This window comes from Budorcas taxicolor, chromosome 1 (genome assembly GCF_023091745.1).
Source record: "Budorcas taxicolor isolate Tak-1 chromosome 1, Takin1.1, whole genome shotgun sequence".
NCBI lineage: Eukaryota > Metazoa > Chordata > Mammalia > Artiodactyla > Bovidae > Budorcas > Budorcas taxicolor.
In genome coordinates, this window is record NC_068910.1 from 17,152,468 (window position 1) to 17,171,538 (window position 19,071).

The 19,071-nt window shown below is 37.6% G+C and overlaps 1 protein-coding gene across 8 annotated transcripts in view; it reads left to right on the top strand.

Moving 5' to 3' along the window:
• SLMAP (sarcolemma associated protein) overlaps window positions 1-18,689 on the top strand; it is a 156,716-nt gene extending 138,027 nt beyond the window's left edge. For 6 of the 8 annotated variants that reach the window (XM_052644105.1, XM_052644114.1, XM_052644123.1 and 3 more), the window contains 7 exons: window positions 226-300; window positions 2,549-2,869; window positions 3,280-3,397; window positions 9,001-9,172; window positions 13,092-13,226; window positions 15,324-15,413; window positions 16,799-18,689. In XM_052644105.1, the coding sequence (XP_052500065.1) occupies window positions 226-300; window positions 2,549-2,869; window positions 3,280-3,397; window positions 9,001-9,172; window positions 13,092-13,226; window positions 15,324-15,407 (905 nt within the window). In that variant the 3' untranslated portion in view covers window positions 15,408-15,413; window positions 16,799-18,689. The remainder of the gene's footprint in view (window positions 1-225; window positions 301-2,548; window positions 2,870-3,279; window positions 3,398-9,000; window positions 9,173-13,091; window positions 13,227-15,323; window positions 15,414-16,798) is intronic. The other 2 variants (XM_052644096.1, XM_052644147.1) reach the window with 1 other exon arrangement.
• Window positions 18,690-19,071: the final 382 nt, after the last annotated feature.

Here is a 19,071-nt window from a genome sequence, read left to right on the forward strand (position 1 = left end):
TATAGAAAACTCCTATTCAGTTGATACATTTATTACTTACTTACTACTGTTTTGTGCTCCTCAAAATCTTTAAACTACCTGATTGCTAATACTGCTAATACTTACTGCCTAACTTTTGTTTCCCTCCATGAGCTTTAGGAGAGAGTTTCTTAGGATTTTCCAGTTGCTCAATTCTGAATATTTTCATTAAATCACAAAATTAGACATACTGTACTTTACTTCTAGCTCTTTTGGAAGAAGAAAGAAAAGCCTATCGAAATCAAGTCGAGGAATCCAGTAAACAAATACAGGTTCTTCAAGGTATGGAACACTTTAGGGCTGTTTGGGATTGTTACTGTTTGTTTGTAGTAATTCAAAAGAAATGGAAAGTGAGAATGCAGAGGGTTCCCATTTTCCATGGCTTTGATTCTTCTGTAGAATCTGAGACTGTAACTGGCTCTTGGTGGCCTTTTCTCTTTTTTTTAGAGGGAAGATTCCCTAGTACTGCAATAGTACTTCCCACTTGGAGTGGGGAAAGCAAGAGTGAAGATACGAATTTGTAAGACTGTCATTTTCTGGGTTACATAGTGACTTACTATAGAGGAGGCCTGCAGACAGGATATCAGTTTGAGTCGGTTGGTGCATCAGCACTTTTAGCTTGTTGGTGATATTATTTCTAATGCTCCTACCACACTTGCATTGCAACAAAAATTGTTTACCATGTGGAACAGAACAGTGGTCCCTGCACTGCCTTCATTGGTAAAGGCTACTCTTCATACCCACCATTCTGCTATCTCTTTGTGTGGGCTGTCACAGAGTCTTTACAGAAACGACCTGAAAGACACCTGTCTGTCCAGGGTTTTCTTTGAACCAGAGCTCCTGGTACTTTGAGGCTATAAGTGTGAGATACTCCAGGAGATGTCTTCCCATGCCATTGTAAAATCCCTAAAGTAAAATTAATTTGCCTTCATCGTCAGAGAAGGAACCAATGTTATTTTAAAATATTTGTTTGAGTGGCAGGGTAAAAAGAAATTAAATAGACAGGTAACCCTTGTTGAGATGAAATGGGGAGTTAATGTGTGAAGCCTTGGGTATTTGCCCTAAAATACCCAGAGAAAAACCAGTCTTTTGGGTTTTCGTTTTCTTCTTTTTGAGTCAGACATTTCAGTTATTTTAAAAATTTAATTGTAGTATGGTCAAATGAGAATTTCTGGGGTAGCTGGGTAGATGAATTTTTAAATTCATGAGAGTTCTTCACAGTTTTATTACAGTTTAATGCTATTATCCATTAGTTTACATAAATCTGACTTATATCTATATTTCCATCCTGTATTGTGTATGGACAGTTATCCCTGAAGCTTCATGTAGTGCTGCCTCTTGTGGTAAAGCTGCCCTACGTGAGCATCATTGAGTGCCCCCTAGTGCCAGCATGTATATTTCATGATTTTATCCACAAATCCATGGTCATGTAATCCCTGGCCATCGTGCTCTTCCAGACTTTGAGGTTGTTAACCTCTTACTGCTTCCCACAAACTTAAATGGGCTAGTATTTAATGTTTATTTCTGAGGCAACCTCTTCCTCCCCAAGCCTGAAATCCTCTTATTTTAATTGTTCTTTTCTGCCTAACGAATTTTTTTATACTTACAATTTTCTTGTGTTATAGTAAGCAAGACCAGTATTCTAGTTCTGAACCCAGCATGATTTTATACAGATTGTTTCCAGTTCACATCAACAAGACCAGAGCTTTAAAAAATATACCTCTAACTAGGCAGTATTCAGTAACTTTATTAATTCATTAATTCAACCGATAATCCTTGGTTCTTTACTCTTTTAGTCTTGAGGATAGTATACATGAGATGTACCATGTAGTGAAAAAGATGAACAATAAGCAAATAAGTATATAATGTGATATCCAGTAAGAGCAGAGCAAAGGACTAGAGAATGACAGTGGACTATTTTTAGATAAGCCAGCAGAGAAAACTGCTTTAAGAAATTGACAATTAAACAGAAAATTGAGTTAAGAATATCAAAGGTTTTACTAATGTTTACCATCTGACCAAGCAGTTCTGTGTCTATGAATTCACCCTTACGGGAGGAAAAAAATCAAGATTGCATTATAAGATGTATTGTCATCAGTAATTAAAAACTCAACAGCGTAATATATCTGAAATAAAGGATTAGTGAAGAAAGTTAATATAGCTGTTTTGTCGTTAAAAAATATTTATCACCCGCAGCATAGAGAGCACTGTATTCATTATGGTTGCTCCCAATTTTTGTTTTTATATATGTATAAATGCTTAGAAAAAATCTGGGAAAATAAGTACCAAATGTTAGAAGTAATTTTCTCTGTGTGGGAGAAATAAAGATGACTTTGAGCTTTTTTCCTCTCTTTGTGTTTCTGTATTTTGATGTTTTATGCATTAAACGTGGATTGCTCGTACAGTTTAACCAAAAGCAACAAACGGCTCTGACAGCCTGGGCTGTGCGGTAACTACAGTCCCATATGGACTGTTCTTTTATTCCTGATTCCTGGGACTAAGAAAATGATGAGTAACTATACTTTTGTAGCCCAACTACAGAGGTTACACATCAATATCGAGAATCTCCGGGAGGAGAAGGACAGTGAAATCGCAAGTACGAGAGATGAATTGCTTAGTGCCCGAGATGAAATTTTACTCCTTCATCAAGCGGCAGAAAAGGCTGCCTCTGAGAGGGACACTGACATTGCTTCTTTACAAGAAGAGCTTAAGAAAGTGCGAGCTGAGCTTGAGCGGTGGCGGAAAGCAGCATCTGAATATGAGAAAGAAATCATGAGTTTGCAAAATAGCTTTCAGCTTCGGTGTCAACAGTGTGAGGACCAGCAGAGGGAAGAAGCAACCAGGCTGCAAGGTGAGAAATATACTTTACATAAAGCTCTTAACGCTTGACACTGATAACTTCATAACTTGTACTGAATCGAATGCAGTCAGCCTAATTTTCTCTTCCATAACGATTGATGATATAAAAGCAGTGTTTTTATATTGAAGCTATAAACGTTCTTCACATCTGTAAGCTCTACAGTGAATTGAAAAAATTTGCAATTTTACATTAATTTATTTAAATACTATTAAAAATTATTTGTCTTGTAAAAGTGAAGTGGGAAAAAAAATATTACTGAAGTTCAGGATGATGAGAACTTCCCTGAGGCATAACTGCAAAGTAACAGAAATCAAGGAAAAGCCATATAAAATCTTTGTTTTTTAAAGGGGAAAAAATAGTTACGTTCCTATATTAACAAATGTGTTTTGGGACTATTTTAGGTGAACTAGAGAAGTTGAGAAAGGAATGGAATGTATTGGATACCGAATGCCGTTCTCTAAAAAAGGAAAATGTTTTGCTATCTTCAGAACTGCAGCGGCAAGAAAAAGAATTGCACAAGTATGCATGAACTCTTATTTAGGTTCAAAATATTTCTGTATCTTAGATTTTCATCTAAATTTAATTTAATTTTGATATTTAAATACCTTTTGGAACAAAATATTCAGCCAGGCTCTTTTCTGGCTACTTGGTAGATTAACCCCACTAAATGAGTACTGAAGCACTTTTTTTCTGGCACCACCTCTATGTCCTTTCCTTTGGGTGTACTCATGGAATACAGATTCATTAAATGCCCCCTTCCCACCCCCATTCCCAAAAGCTCTAAGCAAACAAGCAGCAAATGATCTATGATTAAATTCACCTGTAAGCTAAATGATAATAAATTTCAAATACAAGTTTGTTTTTTTCTTTCATGCCAGTGATCCCTTCTGTTTATAAGGTTCATCAGAATATGGCTGTGATAAAAGAATTGATATTATTGAGACACAGAATCAGCTTTTCCTTATCAAACAGGGTTATGTAAAAAGTAATAATACATGACCTAAATCAAATCCCTTATGATTATACAGTGGAAGTGAGAAATAGATTTAAGGGTCTAGATCTGATAGATAGAGTGCCTGATGAACTATGGAATGAGGTTCATGACATTGTGCAGGAGACACGGATCAAGACCATCCCCATGGAAAAGAAATGCAAAAAAGCAAAATGGCTGTCTGGGGAGGCCTTACAAATAGCTGTGAAAAGAAGAGAGGCGAAAAGCAAAGGAGAAAAGGAAAGATATAAGCATCTGAATTCAGAGTGCCAAAGAATAGCAAGAAGAGATAAGAAAGCCTTCTTCAGCGATCAATGCAAAGAAATAGAGGAAAACAACAGAATGGGAAAGACTAGAGATCACTTCAAGAAAATTAGAGACACCGAGGGAACATTTCATGCAAAGATGGGCTCGATAAAGGGCAGAAATGGTCTGGACCTAACAGAAGCAGAAGATATTAAGAAGAGGTGGCAAGAATACACAGAAGAACTGTACAAAAAAGATCTTCACGACCCAGATAATCATGATGATGTGATCACTAATCTAGAGCCAGACATCTTGGAATGTGAAGTCAAGTGGGCCTTAGAAAGCATCACTACGAACAAAGCTAGTGGAGGTGATGGAATTCCAGTTGAGCTGTTTCAAATCCTGAAAGATGATGCTGTGAAAGTGCTGCACTCAATATGCCAGCAAGTTTGGAAAACTCAGCAGTGGCCACAGGACTGGAAAAGGTCAGTTTTCATTCCAATTCCAAAGAAAGGAAATGCAAAAGAATGCTCAAACTACCGCACAATTGCACTCATCTCACATGCTAGTAAAGTAATGCTCAAAATTCTCCAAGCCAGGCTTCAGCAATACGTGAACCGTGAGCTCCCTGATGTTCAAGCTGGTGTTAGAAAAGGCAGAGGAACAAGAGATCAAATTGCCAACATCCGCTGGATCATGGAAAAAGCAAGAGAGTTCCAGAAAAACATCTATTTCTGCTTTATTGACTATGCCAAAGCCTTAGACTGTGTGGATCACAATAAACTGAGGAAAATTCTGAAAGAGATGGGAATACCAGACCACCTGACCTGCCTCTTGAGGAATCTGTATGCAGGTCAGGAAGCAACAGTCAGAACTGGACATGGAACAACAGACTGGTTCCAAATAGGAAAAGGAGTCCGTCAAGGCTGTATATTGTCACCCTGCTTATTTAACTTATAAGTAGGGTACATCATGAGAAACAGTGGACTGGAAGAAACACAAGCTAGAATCAAGATTGCCGGGAGAAATATCAATCACCTCAGATATGCAGATGACACCACCTTTATGGCAGAAAGTGAAGAGGAGCTAAAAAGCCTCTTGATGAAAGTGAAAGAGGAGAGTGAAAAAGTTGCCTTAAAGCCCAGCATTCAGAAAACGAAGATCATGGCATCTGGTCCCATCACTTCATGGGAAATAGATGGGGAAACAGTAGAAACAGTGTCAGACTTTATTTTTCTGGGCTCCAAAATGACTGCAGATGGTGACTGCAGCCATGAAATTAAAAGACGCTTACTCCTTGGAAGAAAAGTTATGACCAACCTAGATAGTATACTCAAAAGCAGAGACATTACTTTACCGACTAAGGTCCATCTAGTCAAGGCTATGGTTTTTCCAGTAGTCATGTATGGATGTGAGAGTTGGACTGTGAAGAAGGCTGAGCGCCGAAGAATGGATGCGTTTGAACTGTGGTGTTGGAGAAGACTCTTGAGAGTCCCTTGGACTGCAAGGAGATCCAACCAGTCCATTCTGAAGGAGATCAACCCTGGGATTTCTTCGGAAGGAATGATGCTAAAGCTGAAGCTCCGGTACTTTGGACACCTCATGCGAAGAGTTGACTCATTGGAAAAGACTCTGATGCTGGGAGAGATTGGGGGCAGGAGGAGAAGGGGATGACCCAGGATGAGATGGCTGGATGGCATCACGGACTCGATGGACGCGAGTCTGAGTGAACTCCGGGAGATGGTGATGAACAGGGAGGCCTGGCGTGCTGCGATTCATGGGGTCGCAAAGAGTTGGACACGACTGAGCAACTGAACTGAACTGAATAATATATAAGATCAAAAAATCTCTAAAACAAATTAAATCTGTCATAGTATCCAGTACCCTACAGGCAAACCAATGAATGCAGTAGATTTGTTCCAGCAAATTTAGTAGAGAGTCTTGTTTTCTTACCAACATTTATTGTATAGTTTAACATTTATTTCTTCCTTTAAAATTTGACCCATTTTGATTCCATATTTTTTATTTAAGCTGTGTTTACATTCTAATTCAGAATATGAAAGTGCAAGTGTTTGTCACTCAGTTGTGTCCAAATCTTTGCAACCCCATGGACTGTAACCCGCCAGGCTCCTCTGTTCATGGAATTCTCCAGGCAGGAATATTGGAGTGGGTAGCCATTCAGCCATTCCCTTCTCCAGGGGATCTTTCCAACCCAGGAACTGAACCCAGGTCTCCTGCACTGCAGTCAGATTCTTTACTGTCTGAGCCACTAGGGAAGCCCAAACATGAAGGTAGTACATGTTTATTATTGAAGCCATTCTTTAAACTGTCTCCCTCCCCTCAGTACACCAAAAATGTGAGTCATTACTCTCTTGTTAGCCTTGTGCTTATACTCCTGAAGAGTATTAAGGTTAGCAAAAATTCAGTAATCAAGGTCAGTTCTCATAGAAAATAAGCTTTAGGGAAAAATGATAATTAGATGTATCAGAAAATAGCGTTCCTCATTAACTCTTGTGAAAACAAAGACAGTTGCAGTATTGGTTATATATTAAAAAATCAAGAACTAATTGAAGGAGCAAGATGTACTGACTTATTCTGTAAAACTCCTTCCTATAATATTACGTGCTCAGTATCAGTATCTTTTTATTTTAATATCAGTGTTTTTAAAGCACTTTTTTCTCTTCCAGTGTCTTACCATTCCATAGTCTTTTCTATGGGTATTCCTCTTTGAATGTTTAGAGTTAATTAACAATAGAGAATAAGACAGATGTTTGTTTTTAACATGAAAGTTTGTAAAAGCAATTTCAAAATATGAATAGGACAAAATAATGGCCCAAAATACAAACAGACAAATAAATGGATGCACTCACAGACACACACACACATATGTTTATGTGTATTTAGTATCAACTGGTCATCAGTTGACAGAACATGTGGGCAAATTATTTGGTATAAAATGTATGTAAGATGATACAGACACTCAGGTTCTTCCTATTTGGAATACATTTGGATCTTGGTGAATCCATTTAGTTTGGTATTCTGTCAAGCAAGAAATATTGATATTTGATTACCAGTATTGATTATCTTAAATTATTCTTCTTTTTGAATATTTGATACTTTAAAGATTCAGAATTGATCCCTTATTTTTGAGATATGATAAATTGAAATCTAGCAGATTGTTAAATGCTATTTTAAAAATTACTTCCAAGTTTTGTTTAAATGTTGAAAAGCAATCCTACAAATTCCTTATGAATTAGAAGCATATGATTTAAAAATATTAGGCCCCAGACTGTTGGAATATCAGTTGTCAAGTTATCTGTCTAAACTCACATAAACTATTTTAGACATTAATTCTGCTTTTTAAACTTTTTGATTCAATAGTTCTCTTAATTTATTTGTTAAGCCACCCCAGCATTTGAGTAGTATTTAGAAGCTAGTCTTTCTTTACAGTGTCTTACATGCTGTCTAGTTCCTAGCTATATTTCCCTAACAACATCATGCTCACACCTAGGATCTGCCTAGCATCCAATCAGCATGAGATTTATTCTCTGTAGTACTTCAGGTACAGTATTGAGTCTGAGACTTATGATCTATCCTGAGAGGCATATAACTGTGATTCTCAAAAACCTTATCCTCCTTAATCTATTTCTGTTGTAGATGGGAGCCAAATTCTTTAACACAGCTACACCGTACAGGTCTTTTCTTCTTTGTTGTCCATGAGGTAGAAGGAACAGAACAAAGAAGTTCTATTTTTTTGTGTTTTGGGTTTTTTTTTTAAATTTACTTTTAATTGGAGGATAATTGCTTTACAGAGTTGTGTAGGCTTCTGCCATACATCAACATGAATCAGCTACAGGTACACATGTGTTCCCTCCCTCTTGAACCTCCTTCCCATCTCCTACCCCATCCCACCCCTCTAGGTCATCACGGAGCACTGAGCTGAGCTTCCTATACTTTATAGCAGCTTTCCACTAGCTATCTGTTTTACATATGGTAATGTATATATTTCAGTGCTCCTCTCTCCATTTGTCCCACCTTCCCCTTCCCCCTCTGTGTCCATAAATCTGTTCTGTATGAACAAAGAATTTCTACTGATGCTTGTCAAGAGGTTTTCCTAGTGCGTAAATGTGATTTTTTTTTTACATCAAATTGTAACAGTAATCACAGGATTTAAGCTGGAAAACAGCCTCAGAAATTCCTGAGTTCAGTCTTCTTGTTTGGCCAAGGAGGGCACTGAGGCTTTCCTTGTGTTATTTGTGTCTGTGCAAACAGCACCTGGCACAGATCTAAGAGGCCAGGAAAGGCTCACTCAGAGAATGGAATGGTACCAGTGAACTGACTTGCTCAGCATCCCACAGCTAAATAGTGGCAGATCTGAGGTCTACATCCCAACCATCCCAGTTCATTGTTTTGTGTTTTCCTCTCATTTTGGTATCTTCTCATTTCAATAGGTTTATCTTTAGTTAAAATTGGAAGTGGCTCCTAAACTTTTAAGTTTCTGCTCGCCATCCTATCTGTCAAGTACTTGAAGAAACTAGTTGAAATATGTGCTCTTTTCATGTAGAAGACCTACACTGAATATTTTTATGATATAGTGAATATAATGTGATATGACCAAATATACAGTCACCTTCTACTTCTTTTTTTTATAATTTCAACCTTTGCATGTATTTGATTATCTGAAAATAGGAACAGCTCTAAACTCTCATTGTTTTAGTGTTTTAATGCTTTTTTACTTCTTGAAAATATCATTGTTTTTTTTTTCCCCACACTTTTCTTTTCTCCCCTGAAATCCATTCCATCCAGCCTAGTAAAATATAAAAGAAATTGAACTTCCTGCTGTGTCTGGTTTCTGCATGAATAATTGTCAATATTTCTGTTGCAGTTCTCAGAAGCAGAGTTTAGAGCTTACCAGTGATCTCAGCATCCTGCAGGTGACCAGGAAAGAGCTTGAAAATCAAGTGGGATCCTTAAAAGAACAGCATCTTCGGGATTCAGCTGATTTAAAAACTCTTCTCAGTAAGGCTGAAAACCAAGCAAAGGATGTACAGAAAGAGGTAAAGCGAAAAGACATTATGAGCCCAATTATGGTTGGACTTAAAGCCAAAAGCAAATCAGATATTCATGCTAGTTAGAAATAAAGGGAAGCATTACCTGCCACAGAGTTGATACTGGAAGTATCTCTGCCTGGTGATTTGTTAGCTGTGTATCATGGTCCAAATATAGAGAATTTATCAGTGAGATCTGGTCTCAAAATACAAATAAACAAAGTTACATTAAAAGGTTTTCTCTACCAGTTAGTTGACCTTTGTACCAGATTACTCAGTTCATTGTTTATCTTTCCAGACAGTATCACATTTAATTTAGGGGACTTTTGGAAAGTAAACTGGGGCCACCCCATAATGCTGTCCAAACCCCTCAGGTGAAACTGGCCTGAAAAGTTGCTTATGAAAAAACTCAGCTCATACCCAGTCAGCCAAACTCATGTTCTGTGACCTTTTCCTTTCTTTCCCCCATCTCTTTTTTCCCTTCTTCACAAATAGGCATGCTCACTTTTCATGTCATTTTGCGTAAAATCTCAACTTTGGTGGCTTAAAAAATAATCATACTTAAAATAGTGAGGGTTGTTGTTGGAGCCCCCTCCCCACACACACAGGCATGGTCAAGGTTGACCATGAGGCAGTAAGAGCTGCAATCAGTCCTCTTGGCCTAATACTACTGCCTGCATTGACTTGTGGCCTGCTTAGGGGGTGGAGAAGGCTGATTCATTTCCATCTACCTGGCAGGACTCACCCCGGTTGTAGACCCTCTTAAATGAAGGATTGGTTTTAAACAGAAGGAACTTGAAGACAACCCTTCTGTCTTCAATAACAAGTTTCCCCCAGATTGTTTTAGAAGATCTGTTTAATCAATGTAGTTTTTCTTTGCATTTTTCTTCTCTCCTTATAGTATCCTGAATCTGGAAATGATTATTGTTCTTCTGTCTTCATGTTTGTTCCTAAAGGGAAAAAAACCAACACAAAACTGTAACATTTTTTATTTACATGTGGCCATATTGATTTTGTAATATGTTCATTTTTATCTTCTTGCTAAGGATATGTGTTTTTGGAGAAGTCTCATTTTATTTGGTTGGAACACAAATTCTGTGCCAAAGTAAATATCCTAGTATTTAATACTGTAAGCACTTTGTGTCCTTCCAGTCCACATGCCATAATTCTTTCAAAATCTGGGAAGAATGCTGTGGTTGGAAGATAAATCTATTGTATGTTATTCTGAATGCATTAGCCATTTTGTTGCATTGCTTGTTTGCCTGTTTTTGGTCACTGAGCGATCAGTGCAAAATGCTTTGACTGTTACCACAAATGGCAGTGGCATGTTGTCACAGCATCTAAATTGTTGATAGCCTCTGGATTGCATTAAATGCAGCACATTTAAAAATATGTCTGATCTTGTCAGTATGTTTCTCTTCTATTTTCTTGTTCAGTGTTTTCATTGTGAAATGATGTGTAGTCATCATGCTCCTTTGTAATGTAAAATTGCTTTTCTTTCCGTTTGTCCTGATGTCAACTCTTGGATACTAGTCTGTAACTAAAACGTTCTTTAATGAGATTCTTCTGTCTGTGTAATCCACTGCAAATGAATTACGACCTTTTATTAATGCACGTATATTCCCTTTCAACATTTCCGCTTTTTCTCCTTTCTCTCATAGAATCATACTTAATGTGCACAGTATAATGATTATGTATCTTCAGCACTGTCACAAGCTAAAATATCACAAACTGAGCAAGCCCAGATACGATTATTTTTAAGAACAAGAACCAAAGGTGTTGGTAATATTGTGTGATACTTCCATCTTATCTTAATCAGACTGAGCTTGTTTCTCACCTCTGAGTTAGAAAGCAAGATGGAGCAAAATGATATCCAAGGGAAATGTGAAACTAAGGCTGTAGAAGGGGACCTTTGTTTTGACAATTAAATCTTAAATATGTGGCAGCTTTTTTTTTGAACATTTAACAAAAAGTACATGAGAAAAGTAAAATTTAATCCTCAGTATTTAGAGAAAAATAATGATATACCATCTTAATATTTGAATTAAGAAAGCTTCTGTATATTTTGATTTAGTGGGAATATCTGTATTTTAAGAAACATTGAGCACCCAAGTCCACACTGCAAAGACTGACTCAGGAAAGTTGTTTAGCTTCACCATCTAACCCTGGGGCCAGAGTCCTTCCCACCTGCCCCTACCTCCCCGCCCCACCCCCCACAAGCTGAAGGTAAACATCAGGATCTTCCTGACTAAGCTGCCTTTTCTCCACAACTTCTGGAATGGAGAAATGATGAAGTGCTTTGGTGTACAGGGCAGGCTGGATGTAGGAATGGTGGAAAAGGAAAGTAAGGGAAAATTTGGATCAGCAAAGCACTTTTCACTTGGTCACTTTAGGAGTCAGATCATTGAGAATTGATTATGTTCTAAGAGACTTGGTGCAGAGACTAGTCTAGGTACACTGAATTTGTTTTGGCAGCCTGCCGGTAACCTTCTGCCATCTGGAAGGAAGTACACAGACCCCACAAAGAAAAAAAAAAAAACCTGTCATGAAGTCCATGAATCTTACTCCTTAAGTTTGTTCTCTGGCATACTACCCAAACTTTTTCTGGGAATGTGGTTAGGTAACAGGGAGTTCCTTTCATATTTTACCTCCCTCTCTGTACCCGAGTCTTTCTTCCTGCTGTGGTGAATTCGCTGCTGACCCTAAGCCCCTGCCTGCACCACTTCTGACTAATGTTTTTCCACATTTGCGTCTATAATATTTATCTTTGGAGTGTATAATGATGAGTGCCTGATATATCCCTCCAAGGTGTTTGCATTATTCAGAAGCACCATATAAAGGTGTACCTTCATTGAGAAATTCCTAGGATACAGCCAGAAAGGAACTGGAGACTTTTCAGCCTCGTGGGCTATGTTTAGGGAAGAGGAGAAATCTTTCTAGTACGCCAGACATGTGGTATATTTATTTTATACTCAGCCCTTGTCTGCCTCCCTGCCTTCTAAAACTTTCAGAAATGACAGAGTGGTGCAGTGGAGGCTGAGACAAAGGCACAGCCAGCAGCAGAAGAGTGTTTACTCTTTGCCGGAGAGCTCAGCTTGCATGGAAGATACAATATCTAGAAGTGAAACCAGTCTCGAATTCCTGCCTCCCAGGGCATTTAATGTAGGGGCAAACCATCCTCCTTTTTACCTTGATGTCACCCATGTTCAAGGGCTAGATTGCCTGTCCAAACTTTATGTTATATACAGGGAACTGTTTTCCAGAGCAGAAGGTGGTGTGTTTCACTAAGGAAAAATATCAGCAGCAGATTTTCTTAAGGTATTTTTCATTGATGCTTCTAAGTCTTAAGTCAAGAGAGAGAAATGTCCTAGTCATAGTGATTGTTACCTTAGATAATATTTCTCTGCTTCATTTGCCTAGACATTCCTTATCCAGAACACTTTAATACACAGTCATGCTGGGTAAAGGGAGGTCTACTGAGAATTAAAAGTTATTACTTCAAGACTAAAATAACTTGGCTGACATTACTTACCAGGATATAAACTCAGACTTCCGAAACTTGCCATTTAATTAGGCTATGGAGGTTTCTCTTCACTTGCTTTCCTTTTGCTCAGTTTGGAATTTTACTTTTCTCCTCTAACTCACTTAATGGAAAAAGTGACACCTTATATTAGAAACACATGATACAATGGTGACTTCTCTTAATTTTTTTTTAAACCCCAAGGCCAGAAAACTCTTACATAGAATCAAGTTAACATTAAAGGCTTCTTATTATCAGTGCAAATGATCCTTATCCTCCTTATAACAAAAACGCTTGACTGTGGTGGTGCAGGTGACTAAACAGGGTCTGGTATTTAAACCTAACTAAACACATAACTTCATACCCATTTTAAGTTGAGTCTGCACACTCTTTTTTCTTTGCCTTTAGTATGAAAAGACACAGACTGTACTCTCAGAACTGAAGTTGAAGTTTGAAATGACTGAGCAGGAAAAACAATCAATCACAGATGAGCTCAAACAATGTAAAGACAACCTGAAGCTGCTCCGAGAGAAAGGAAATAATGTAAGTCTTTGCAAACTTGGCTTAGCTTTGATTGAGAGGCAGGCGAGAGCCCTGAAGCTGATTTTTCAGAAGACTTATAACTGATTTGAGAAACTAAGACCTGTAGTACACATGAACCAAGCTTTTCATTATGAAATTCCATAATGGAATCATTGTGCTGTCCAATTTTTGAGTAAGAATTTGCTCCTTTAGCCTGTACCCCTAGAAAAGCCTAAGGACTACCTGAAGGAAGAGCCTTGTTTGCAAAAAAAAAAAAAATTACCTAAGAACTGCCAGCTTTTCCTAGATAAATCTGAAGTTGTGTCACTAAGCCTCATCTAGCTCTTGTTTCCCACTGTGGGAAACAGCACTGTGCCACCAGGGACCCACTGAAGAAAGAGCAATACATGGTGACTCCTTAGCATTTGATTGCATCGAAAAATGGAGACTTAATGATGGTTTTCATTTTATACTAATCATGTTCTGAGGCACATTCCTAAAAAGCTTAGTGGCTTCTGGGCCTCCTATAAACATTTGGAAGTATTAGTGAGTTTCTGTAGGGCTGTGTGTGAATGAGTATGTGTTTGTGTGTGTGTATGCAGTTAGTTAGAACATTGTGGTATAAATTGAGTTTAACAATATTAATTTGTATTTCATTTGCTAGAAAGGCAGATGGTCTTTTGAAAGATGTTATACTAAGTAAATGTCGTGTTACACGTTTTAGTGATCATTGCCTTTGTGGGCCCTAACTGATGGATGTTCAGTGTGGTTGATTGTGCTCTGACTGATTTCAAACTCCTGTCATGGCTTGGACACTGCAGTGGGTGTGATCCACACACTTCCCGTGGAGGAAGGCACTCTGCTTTAACTTGCAGCACAAGTACCAAAGAGGACTGTTGCATGGCCATCCAGTTACAGTCACACTCAGAATGCTTATGAGTTGTGCCCAACTGTCCTGTGCTTAAAGAAAGATTTTGTTTAAAATAAATAAATAAAGACTCGTGGCTCAGGTGGAAGCCTTTCAGAAATGGATAAATTGGTTATGGAGGCTTTATGATAAGCAAAAATGGATTGCATTCATTGTAAAAATATCAATTACAGAACTCTTCTGAAATCAGATCATAATGGTTTGGTTACTTCTCTCTTTTATGTTAATTCATATCTCTCTGATGTTGGAATTTCAGTCTACCTTCTACTAAATTAACCTATGAAGACATCTAGCATAATCAGAATGGATCCCTCTGTATGATTTAGAACCTTTTTGAAAGTAGCCTTGCTATTAATATTTACAGTTCTACAAATAATTTACTTTAAGGGTGAATTTCCTATTTTTATATTAGAGTTATGGTAATTAAATATTACTCTATAATAACACTCATTGTAGTAATTCCCTTCCAGTTAAAAAAAAAATTACTGGGAATTCCCTGGCCGTCCAGTGATTAGGACTCCATGCTTCCACTGCACGGGGCACGAGTTCAATCCTTGGGCAGGGAACTAAGATCCCACATGCCACGAGGCACGGCCAAAATAATAATAATAGTAAAATAAAAGTTAAAAATTACTTCTGTTCTGGTAGTGTAACTGAAACCCCTGAGGCTAAGCTGCCTGTCTTTATATACTAAATGTTTCTCATACAGTGTGTCAGATCTCTTGCTTGATTTAGGAACTGTGTATCACAGGGCATTTATTTTTAAGCTTGAAAGCAGTACTGTCTCAAGCAAAAGAGTTCAGGTTTAAAAAAAAAAAGAAAAGTTTTGATAAAGGGATAAGATAAACCTTAGCAATTTCCAAAGGAGTACATTGTCAAATAATGGATTCCAAGTATGGAACAAAAATACCATACCATCAAGCAGAGCGTCAGTTGGTGAGGTATTTTCATCGCTCTGTCTTAAAGTGCTGTGTTTCATTATGCAGTTAGGGATACCCACACTGCCTCCAGCCATTCTTTAAAACTGGTAGTTTACCAGCTTACTTACCCTGGCCCATCATTCTGGATGATATTAGATGTCTTTGAAATGTCCTTCTGCCCTCCCTCCCACCCACCCTGGGTTCTAAATCATCTTATCTGATTTTTTTTTTGTAGCATAAAATGATTTTAATATCCCTTCCCTTCTTTAGCCTTCCATATTACAACCCGTCCCAGCCGTATTCATCGGCCTATTCCTGGCTTTCCTGTTTTGGTGTTTCGGTCCATTGTGGTAGAGAAAGGTACAAGCACTACTGTTGAGTCCTTGTCTGTTTGTCCCCGTCACCTGTTTGTGCCATATTTGTAATACAGTGCATGGCAAAACCACACAGGTATTTTGTTACCTGAAGCAAACCCTTCATTTAGTATGCTACGTGTTGTGTCATACCGAATGAACTGAACTAATCACATAACATTTTGTCTTGTTTCCTTTGTAGTAACGCTAACCATGAATTAATTCCAATCTAACCAGATGTTAATATGCTGCCTTTAACTGAGTCTTTGTCTCTAGCAATGGAGTAAACTATGAGTTGCTGCAACTTAGTACCCTCTTCCCAATTATGTTTAATCAGATTTGAATGAAAAATGAAGAGTTTGCCTCTTTGAAGTTTTCAGCAAGCTTTCCTCCCCCTCCTCTCTTCCCTCTTTTTTTCCGTAGTGTAGAATTTCGTTGTTTCACCCCTTTGCCTATATACACTGTGGCTAAGAAGATGAAAAAGGATGAGAGAGTAGCATAATGGACAGTGACTCACAATCCCAACCTCAATATGCACTTCCTTGTGAGAGTATCAACCAATCCTGTCTTTCTGAGCCCTGGTCTGCAACAATACAATATTTCTTTAAAGGCCAGCTTTCCCAGTACGACTTAGAACACTAGTGAAAATAAGGCTTTCAAACAAAACAAACTGATATTGTAAAGCCCTCTGATAGTTCATAGAGAACAGCCTATTCATGCTTGCCTCCAACAAACAGGAGGTTATATAGCAGGAGGTTATCAGGTTAGCACAGCGTATAAGACGACCGTGGGGCATTATTACCCTTGGACGTGGTCTTTACCAACAGCATCAGACAGGCAAGGACCTTAATAGCACTTTTCTGTTTTGAACCCCTTCTGATTTTGTTTTCTGTAATTTCAGATTAGACGATCAAAACTGACCGTTTTCTTTCTATCACCTTACCCACCAGCCCCTTATATAAAACTATTCCAGCGTGTGAGTCTGGTTTTTATCAAGAAATAAACATTTTAGGCAGAAACATACTCCAGGAATCTGTGTACATCAGTTAGCTGAATATGTGGATATCAGAGTAAATAAAACAGGCTGAACTCTGAGAGCTTCTTAGACAAGTCGCTGTTAGGCTTCAAACAAAATTGGAAACTGCCCAAGACTCTCCCAAAATGTATTATGCTTCCACACAGTGGTCCTCTAAAAGTTCTTGCTATTCTGGCTCTCCTCACATCCTCACTCCCTCACCTTTTCTTCTTTTCTTTCTAAAATATTCTTATGCAGATATAAGGTTTTTCTAATATTCTGTTAAGTATTCAGGACTCTGTGGAACCAAGGGGTTAATAGGTATGGAAAAAAAGAGGGGAGAATGTGATTTTGACTCTTGGTTTCTTTCCACACAGAAACCCTGGCCCTGGATGCCCATGTTGGCTGCCCTGGTTGCGGTGACAGCCATCGTGCTGTACGTGCCAGGTCTGGCCAGAGCTTCTCCATGAGAGCGTTTCTTGAGTCCGTACACCGTCCTCCCTCTAGAAGCTGGCACCACACTCATGCTGGGGACAGACAGAACCATTTTCTTCCTTTTTACCTCTTAAAACAGCAGAAGTGCAAGAATACAGCTGTAGGGTCATTGCTTTAAAGTATATAAAATGTATCTGTCTATAAAGAGGATATAAAATTGTGACTCTTCTACTGTAAGCAATAATTTGCTTGCAATTTTTCATGTAATTTTTAAATGAGTATGTTTAAATTCTGAATATTACGGTGGCCTAAAGTAGGCTTCTTGGTACACCAAATTATTTATAACATTAAATTTATGGGTATTTTACTCTGAATTCTAATGGCCAGGTAATTCTTTCTTTTTTCTTTTCTTTTTTTGATTCGATAACTACCCAAACCAAACAACTGATACATACATGGGAAGAGAGGCCCTGTGTGCTCAGTGCCTATCGGTTTGAAATATATACACATATATATATATTTTTTACATATTTACGCCATTTTTACTTGTTATAAAACCACTGAGCTATTGGGAACAAGACTTAGATACAACTGTTTGCGTGGATTTTTTTTTTTTTTAAGGAGAAATACACTTGGAAAATATTCTGTTCTAGTGATGATTTGGGGAATATGTGCACGCTTGTTCAGCCTTAATGTGACTTGATGATATGGTGGACATCAACTTTGAGAAACTTTCCATGAGAGTGCGTATTTTCTTGAGCAAACTGAAGTATTTCTGGGAGCAAAAACATAGTAATTATACAGTTTCAGTGCAGTAAACCAAACTGTTGAGTCAATTGGAATGTAATTTATTAAACCTCATGTATTTAAAGAGATATTTTTCTTTAAAAACCAAGTTACTTTCTCATATACAGCATTTTAGGAAGCATGATTTTTTTTTTTTTATATCATCTCTTCCTCCAAGCATGTTTAATTGAAGAAAGAATTAATATCTCTTTAGATAAGTTTTTACTGACTTAATTTGGTTATGATATTTCAAAGCTAATTCGTGTTCAAGGTGAGCTATTTTACCTACCAACAGATTTCCTGGTTGGGTATATAAATGGTAATTTTCTTTTTATCGTTGTTAACTGGGACATTCTGTTAATGAGAAGCACTATCCCCAAGATGAATAGTATTCCATGCACAGTGAAGCACCTAAGCACTGCTTGATGTTGCAAATTTAAAACACGGAAGTGAAGGTTTAGCTATGGTTTTTGTACGGCACCACAGTTATGTCAATAAAGATTATTTAGGTCATAGAATATCCTGAAGTATCACATAGTTAAAATTTTTCAGTCAGTGAAAACTGGGAGGGAATGTCAGTGAACTGGCTTGAATGTTCTGTGGCAACCCACAGGCCTAGCCAAATACTGAAGTAGAGTTTAGGATATAATTTGCCTTGTGATGTTTGGCAGTCATTGTTTATACTTTAAAGGTTATATTTTAAGCTCTTTGGGATTTGCTGTTGGGAGGATCACTAGACTTATGGAGGAATTAGTCACAAATTGACTTGTAGAAAATACTGTCATGCAGTTCATTTCATCTTTTTCTGTTGCAGGAAGCCACTCCACCACAGAATGCTAATATGCCAGTGGTACCCAGTACCTCTTGTATATAGGTTATTGCAAATATTGTTCTGAAATGCTTAACTTCAGAATTACATTTTTTAAAGTAAATAATTGTTTAAATCTATTTTGTAAAGATATAAAGTACAATAGAATTTCTGGAGTACAGATTAAACTATTTGCACTAACACACGTGATGTGCATGATTTAATAAAATAACTTTACTCTCCCTATGCATTTTTGAGTTGGATATCATTGAAGTTCTTAGTACTGACTCTGCTACTGTGTTATTAATTGTTTTTTCTTGAAATGACTTTTTATGCAACATAATATACATTTGGTGTTCTTCAGGGTTTAAAAGAAAACGCTGAGCTGTTTCCTCCAGGTTTTATTAGCCTTTTATTTAACTTACTGGTCTTTTTTTTTCCCCCCTTTTACTATGGTTATTGTTAAAGCGTGACTCATTTGCCAGACAAGTCAGTCTAGTATCAATATTTACTTTATTCAAATTGAATAAATGGGTTTTTGTAGTTACTGCCAGTTTTCCTTGAGAATATAAATGAGCCTATTCATAAGCAGTACCCCCAGTTTTGTTCAGTTTATTTTCA